At 29.7% G+C, this 8,912-nt stretch overlaps 1 protein-coding gene across 1 annotated transcript in view; it reads left to right on the top strand.

The window, feature by feature from the left end:
- Positions 1–1,978, top strand: part of LOC119580135 (protein Wnt-4-like) — a 51,928-nt gene extending 49,950 nt beyond the window's left edge. The window contains exon 7 of the mRNA XM_037928096.1: positions 1–1,978. This exon is cut by the window's left edge and continues 65 nt beyond it. Coding sequence (XP_037784024.1) covers positions 1–97 — 97 coding nt within the window. The 3' untranslated portion in view covers positions 98–1,978.
- The last annotated feature ends 6,934 nt before the right edge of the window (positions 1,979–8,912 follow it).

Below are 8,912 nucleotides of genomic sequence, written 5' to 3'. Positions count from 1 at the left end.
GCGGGTGAAGGAGCGCTGTTCTTGCAAGTTCCACTGGTGCTGCTATGTCAAGTGCAGAACCTGTATACGTGATGTGACAGTCCACACCTGCAACTAGCGATGAGAGACTGCCAGTATTTATGAGGTTTCACATGTTAAGGAAGGATTGGATTCGTGTCACTCTTACCTGAACATAGCATAAGTTCTTGTATTTATGGGGATATTTGATGGTTTAACATAATGAAGTGATTCGTGTCAATTGTAATTAGGACTCAATTTTGTTTTGAATGGAATGGAATTCAGATGCGAGTCAGTTTCCAAAGTGAACAGATAAATTACAAAAAAAAAGTATAATACAAAAGTTGGACTTTAAATGTTGTTAACAAAGTTGCTTATTTTTTTCACTTGCGGAAGTTTCGGTAGGAATTCTCTGTGTTGGTACGTGAAGATCTTGTAAACGTTTCAGAAATCATATTACTATTTTAACTCTGAGCCATTTAAGCCATTTTGATTCATTACCCATATTGTAAATAAAACCTATAGTATTAGAGATGTAGTATAGTTTATAAACCCTTTAGTATGAAAAATGTGTAGACGGTGTAGGATCATTGAAAGATCAAATTTTGTACAGATGTCTTCTGCTGATTTTTAATCTAACTGAGTCTGGTTATGATTATTTTATAAGAGTAACGGTCTGCTATGAAACGATAGTATATAGTGAGTAGTCCCTTCAGCTCCTCGTGTCTGTCTGTTTGTCTATCTGTGTGTGTGTCTCGTCGGTTCTTTTGATTGGCCAAAATGCCTCCAGAGATTCTTATAATTATCGCTAACCTGATGTATATAGCTCCTATATAGCAGTTAAGTTAAACTACTCCATTCTGAGGACGTTTCAGCGAGATCTAAGATGCCCAGTTGCTCCTCGGCGACAAAAAAGGAGAAAGCTGAACGACTTTTCTATTCGTGTCTTTTTCCTCGCGTTTTCTTCTCCTTCTTTCTTCATCTTTTACAAACGAATAATTATTTTGGTCTACAGATATGACCTTCGAGTTGGCAACGTGCAAAATAAACGAAAACAATAACAATCTGTTCACTTTCTCTACAATCTTTCCGGGTCCATCTTGGGTGTCGTTGATGCCCCGTGTCGGCTACGTGGTAGTAGGTGACCCGAAAAATATTTTGATGTTTACATAAACAAGAATGTGTTGTTTGAGGACCAGACAAGTCGCGGAAATGAGAAGGCGAGTTGGAGAGGTTTTGCATAATAAATCCTCGCAGAGTCGTTGAGTGAGAAATCTTGTGCAGCGGCCGAGAAGATGAGGGAACTGGCCTTTCTTGAGAGAGGACTTCAAGATCTGTTTGCAGAAGTTGTAGAACGCGGAAGACTGCAGTGGCTGGGAAAATGCTTATTCATAACACCGAATGTTGTCGATGTTTAGTTTTCCACATATTATCTATATATACTATCTTGAAATTTTAAAATAAAATCTGAAAAGATTACAAGCCTACGGGAAAATTTTTAAATGAAAATGCAATACAATAACACTGATCCCACGACTGAATCAACCGACTTCATACAGTTGAAATTCCGCAATACAATGGTAAATAGACCCTAAAATCTTCTCGGGACGTCCCGTATCTGTGGAAGTGGGGCTGTACCTGTTAGATGCTTTTACCTTGAGTGACGGGTGGAATGGCGTCGAAACCTCAAGCCGAGGATTCCGAAAACGTCATTCACATCCAAGATAAGGTTGTACCGTACGTGTCAGTGGTTCCATAAACATATATTATTGATTTGTATAAGTACAACAATAGGATGTGTGTTTTAATGTACCAAATGAAATAAAATCCAAGATTCACATGTTTCACTTGGAAGCATTGACACATATCTCTATTCTTTAAATTCATTACGTATCTCATTTGTCATCACTGAAGGCCTATGTATGCAACATGCAACCATCGTCAGACATAAACTGTAAAATAGATTAAAATTCCTGTATAATCTTGAGTTTTATTTATACCATTCTTTTAAACCGAAGTGTTGATACTCATGTTGTCTAATTGAAAGCGTCAGCTAAAAATAAAAATTACTTAGTTACCCCTGAAAGACGATCCTAGTTTTCTTTTAGAGTATATTTAAAGGGTAACTCTCTTATTTGGCTGTACCAACAGCAAACATAAAATAAGCACTTAATGACACACTAAATACATATTTGAAGATAAATAATTTAAAATTCATCAATATAGGATAACACCCGCATTTTGGCGTCAAAATGACTGCTACATTCTTCTCGATTTTTGTACAGAAAAAGGATGGAATAATTTATTTTGTAAAGTAAGACACAAAGAAACAAAGAACTAATCTGTTATACAAGTCTTACAAGTCAACAAAATCGAACTGCAATGCAACATTATATCAGAGCTTCATCCACCCCGACTACATTACTCCTAACTTAGAATAATAATTGTATACTTCCTTCAATGTAACAGATCTAGCCAACACAGTGGGAGCTACAATCTTTCTACATAAAGCTCAGGTTTGTATTCATCTGGCAAAGTAAAGGAAACGCGAGAATCGACGTCACCATAGTCTTTCAACAACACTTGATCTCGTTTAAAGTGTTTTTGTAACACAATAAAAAGGAACGTATAATAAAAAAAAATAAAAAAAAAAACATTTTGTTACTCATTCAAAGCATAAGAGGAATAATAAACAAAAGAAGATCAATTTTTTTTTAAATAAAAGAGAGACAGCAAGGCAGGAAAGATTCAAATTCAGTCACCCATTCAATTACTTGAAATTCCCACTGACGAGGGGGCATCGAATATTATTAAGTAAATGTTCATGACAAATGTATGGTTATTCCTTCCATCTCGTTTTGTCTGCCACTAAATCATATGTTTAAGAAGAATACCATGCAGGGCAACAGTCTTTGAAATGAAGGCCATTCCCTTATTGAATATAGATAATTATCACCTCAATATCCAAGGGCGAATCCACACAGGGTGACAGTGTGCCCCATTTCTACATATATGATATATATATATATATATATATATATATATATATATATATATATATATATATATATATATATATATATGTGTGTGTGTGTGTGTGTGTGTGTGTGTGTGTGTGTGTGTGTGTGTGTGTGTGTGTGTGTGTGTGTGTGTGTGTGTGTTTATAATTATACATATATACATATATAATTATAAATACACACACACACACACACACACACACACACACACACACACACACACACACACACACACACACACACACACACACACACACACACACACACACACACATATATATATATATATATATATATATATATATATATATATATATATATATATATATATATATATATTTATGTATATATTGTCATTATATGTATATGTGTGCTTTTCTTCGTCTTCTTGCGGAAACTATGAGAGTTTGCATGTCATACGTACTATTGATATGATGTTCACAGCAATGGTTACTATAAAAGTGCCCCGTTTTTCTAAAAAATGTTTGAAACGCCTCTGGTCATAAAATTCCCCATAGCACCCCCCCCTTCCCTTCGGTACTTGCATCCTTATTATACATTCAAATAATCTTGGATCCATTATCATAGTGATAATGATTATCATAATAGTGCTTCCAAAATAATAATAGTAGAGGCAAAAATTGATGATGGTTATGATAATAAACGGAATTATTATGATGAAAACTGCAAGGAACCCATACTGAGATTAGTTGATGTGGCAGCGAGGAACAGAAATCGCATAGTCCTCTCGCCTGACGAGGATCCTGGTCTTGAAAGTCATTTGCTCTCGTGGCTGGCTTCCATTTCACCACACGTTACTGTGGTTTTGTTTATTACAAAAGAGAGAGAGTGTTCTTGCTATTGGAGTTTTAACAGTCACTGGTCACTATAGTCAATATAAATTCATCCATAAGTTTTGCCCTTCTTCCATAGCTAAAATTGACAGCTTAATGCATATTGTTCATATTGCTATGCAATGATTTCACATCTTATGAACTGTATTTTATTGCCTATTGTGCTCTTGGTCTTTTCATAGTTTATATTTGTCGGAAGACAAATAAATATAAGCGTTGTATCAGCCAGATACAGGTTTAACATTTTTAACTAATACCGTAAAATCATGTATGTATGTTCCCAATATATACAGTGTTGTTATGCAGAACAGATCTGATGTTAAATTGTGAACAAATACATTGTCACATGAAAATCGTGTATGAACCAATCAACGTCTTATTTACAGATCAGGACCTTTTCTTTCAAACAAACACACATCTAGGTCATGACTGTACGAAGACAGATATTTTCTGCTGGATACCGCGTTTGCCTTGTGAAGACGTCTGAAGAAAGGTCTCCACATAGACAGGTGCAAGGTTAGACTCTAACAAGCCTTCGAATTACTCCACCACTGCTACCAAAATAACTTGTGAGGAAACCTTATTAGAAGTAAGGTTCCAGGCATTTTTCCTTCTTTTTTTTAAATTGATTGCGTAGTTAAAGAGGAGGCAAGGAACAGAAGAAAGGGTGTCCTTGCTTTCGAGTGTATTCTTAGTTAATGATGACAACAACTTACAAGGGAGGGTTATAACAAGTTCGTTGCAACACTTCATACAAGCACAAGGAGAAGGCCACGAAGTCTTGTCACGAACACGACTGAGCACAAAGACTACAGGAAGCTTTGCATACAGACTTGCCCAAGGAAAACAATTACAGTGTGATTATTAGTGTTGTCCTGAGACTCCCCATCAAAGTGGTTATATAATGAGCGTTCGTCGGCCATCTTACTATTGCTTATTATAGCTAAACTGAAACATGTTATAAGGAGGATTTCTACATAATGCACATAGCCTGAACAGTGAGGTAATTGAAGACTTAAGTATGGTGACCTGTCGTATTTTCAGAGATGTTACCACAGTGGCAATAGTAAACACAGATGATGTTGATGGAGAGAATGATAACAATTCTATTCTGATGTTAATGATAAACAAAATAATAAAGATAATAACATTTAAAGACATGATATACGACCGACAATGATAACAGTGGTTGTATAATACTAGTAATGATGTTAATGATAAGAAAAAAAGGAAAGCACCGTAATAATGATACCACAAGAAATGAGATAACTAAAATAAACTATTAGTGGTAATAAAAGCAGCAATACCTGACGTAAATGTAATGATGACACAGCTACACGTTGAATATAATAAATGTAAAACAATAAACGATTAATATAAAAATTATAGTAAGAGGAATAGTATGAATCATAATATTAGAAATAATGATACTGCATTAATTGATAATGATAATAATGATAACATCAGTAATAATGATTTTGATTATATTAATACCAGCTGTAATTATGACAAAACAGGAATAACAACAACAATAATAATGATGATAATAACATTAATAGTTTTGATAATGGAAATTAAAAATGATAAAAATAATAACAAAAATAATGATAACGATAATATTAATGATTATCAAAAATGATAACAATGATGATTAATAATAATAATAATAATAATAATGATAATGATAATAATAATAATAATGATAATAATAATAATAATAATAATGATAATAATAATAATAATAATAATAATAATGATTATTATTGTTATTATCATTATCATTATTACTATTATTTTCTTTTATTATTACTACTACTACTACTATTATTATTATTATTATTATTATTATTATTATTATTATTATTGTTGTTGTTGTTGTTGTTGTTGTTGTTGTTGTTGTTATTATCATTTTTTTTATTATTATTATCATTATTATTATTATATTGTTATTATTATTATCATAATAATATAATAATAATGATAATAATAATAATAAGAAAATAACAATGATAATAATAATAATAATAATAACAACAACAACAACAACAACAATAAAAGAAAATAATGATAATGATAATAACAATGATAATCATTATTATCATTATTATTATTATTATATATTATTATTATTATTAATATATCATTATTATTATCATTATTATTATTTTATTATTATTATTATTATTATTATTATTATTATTATATTATTATTATCATTATTATCATCATTGTTATTTTATATTATTATTATTATTATTATTATTATTATTATTATTATTATTATTATTATTATTATTATTATTATTATTATTATTATTATTATTATTATTATTATTATTATTATTATTATCACTATTCTTATTACTATTATCAATATTATCATTATCATTTTCATATTTATCATAACAATGTTAATAATGATAACAATGATGATGATAACGATAATAATAGTGTTAATGATAATAATAATGAAAATGATAATAATAATGATGATAATAATAATAATAATGATAATAATAATAATAATGACAATAATAATGATAATATGATAATGAGGATGATGATGATGATAATGATAATAATAATAAATATAATAATAATAATAATAATAACAATGATATTTAATAATAATATTAATTATTATTATTATTATTATTATTATTATTATTATTATTATTATTATATATCATTATCATTATCATTAATTATATTATTAATATATTATTACTTATTATTATTATATTATTAATTAATTATATTATATTAATTATTATTATTGCTGTTGTAATTATTATAATGACAATAATAATAATAATAATAATAACAATAATGATAATGTTAATACTATTACTAATAATAATGATAATAACAACAATAGTAATAATGATAATAGTAATGATAATGATAAAGATAGAGAAAATAATAATTATTATAAAACATCAATGATAATAATAATGATTATAACAGTGCGAACACTAAAACAAAGCCAATGATGATAATGATAATAATAATAATAATAATAATAATAATAATAACAACAACAACAACAACAACAACAATAATAATAATAATAATAATAATAATAATAATAATAATAATAATAATAATGATAATAATAATAATAATAATAATAATAATAATGATAATAATAATAATAATAATAATAATAATAATAATAATAATAATAATAATAATAATAATAATAATAATAATAATAATAATAATAATAATAATAATAATAATAATAATAATAATAGTATTAATAATAATAATAATAATGATAATAGTGATAGCATCTATCACCATTATTACCGTCATTATTAAGAGAACAGTAGCAATGATTATAAGAGAAATAGTCTGAATGTTACGATGAAAACAATTTATAATAATATGATTTATAATATGATTTATAATAACAACAAATAAGAATTAGAGTAAAAGTATCGTTACGATGACTGACTGCAGTAATATCAACGCTAATAATTACAAACAATGACACTAATATAAAACAAAAATACTATAAAAACTGCTAATAATAATAACAATAATGATAGGGGAAATAGCAAAGACTCTGCTGCAACTGCGGATGATGATATTAATGATAACAATAATGATGATAATAATGATACGGGCGAAGCGGTAATATTAAGAATAATGATAACAGTAATTATCATAACCGTGATGTTGGTAATAACGGTAAGATAAAGATGATAATAATTATTACAATGTAGGTAAACGCTTAACCTAACCCCTTGGCGGAGACTGATAATAATGATAACAGATAATTAAAGTTTGTGCTATTGCTATATTTGTTATTATAATAATAACGATTCCTATTACTAATCATCTTAACCATTATTATCATAAAAAATACAATATTCAAAACGCAATAGCAACTTCTATAAATATTCTATTACGATATCACTAGCAATAATATTGCTGATAATAATGATAATGATAAGGATAGTTATACTGCTAAAAGCCGGGTGGGGGGGGCTTTATGTTAGAAATTTTCTTATCTTATTCGGCAGACAAGAATAACAGTAATGAAAATTATATAGAAGTAACAGCTGCCAAAGTAATAAAAATAATGACAAGAACAATGATAATTCTCAAAGAAACCACAACTTACGATGATGATAAAGAAACTACTCACCCGCCTCCCTCCCTCCCTCTCTCTCTCTCTCTCTCCCTCTCTCTCTCTCTCTCTCTCTCTCTCCTCTCTCTCTCTCTCTCTCTCCCTCCCTCCCTCCCTCCCTCTCTCTCTCTCTCTCTCCCTCTCTCTCTCTCTCTCTCTCCCTCCCTCCCTCCCTCCCTCCCTCCCTCTCTCTCTCTCCTCTCTCCTCCCTCCCTCCCTCCCTCCCTCCCTCTCTCTCTCTCCTCTCTCTCTCTCTCTCCCCCCTCCCTCCCTCCCCCCTCCCTCTCTCTCTCTCTCTCTCTCTCTCTCTCTCTCTCTCTCTGCCATCTACCATATGTGAGAGTTTCCAAGATTATAATTTTAATATTACAGCTTTTTTATCGAACTTCGAAAAAAATTATTGCTAACCAAATGATCATCCATTACATCAAAGCCCTGGTTTTAAATTGAAAATGCTTATCTGTAAATACATATATGCTTATATAGTATATACACAGAACGACCCTTAGTGTAATTATATGCTTGGAAAATTATCATTATAAAGAGAACTTTTATACACAAGGTCCTTGAAATCGCGCCGAAAATGAAGATCGGAGAAAAGTAAGTAATTGAAAAATATTAATGAAATGTATGCTGAAAAACGTACATATATGTCCAAAAAGATGAAAAGTCAATAAAAAAAACGTATGAAGTTTGAATTGCGTGAATCATTCTTTGGCGCAATTTTTTTTTTTTTTTCCAAAGGTGTACTTGGGTATAGACATTATCAATATCTTTTACAGAAAAAAACTACGGTTACATCTCATTTTACAGAAGGAATATACAGGAATATGCATATCAATTACTAAAGAAATTCATATATATTACGAAAAACGTATTTTTTACCCGTAAAGTTTATATAGC

This window comes from Penaeus monodon, chromosome 13, assembly GCF_015228065.2.
Source record: "Penaeus monodon isolate SGIC_2016 chromosome 13, NSTDA_Pmon_1, whole genome shotgun sequence".
In the NCBI taxonomy this organism is placed as follows: Eukaryota; Metazoa; Arthropoda; class Malacostraca; order Decapoda; family Penaeidae; genus Penaeus; species Penaeus monodon.
The sequence above is the reverse complement of the archived record's forward strand: the minus strand, read 5'-3'. Positions and strand labels throughout refer to the sequence as shown.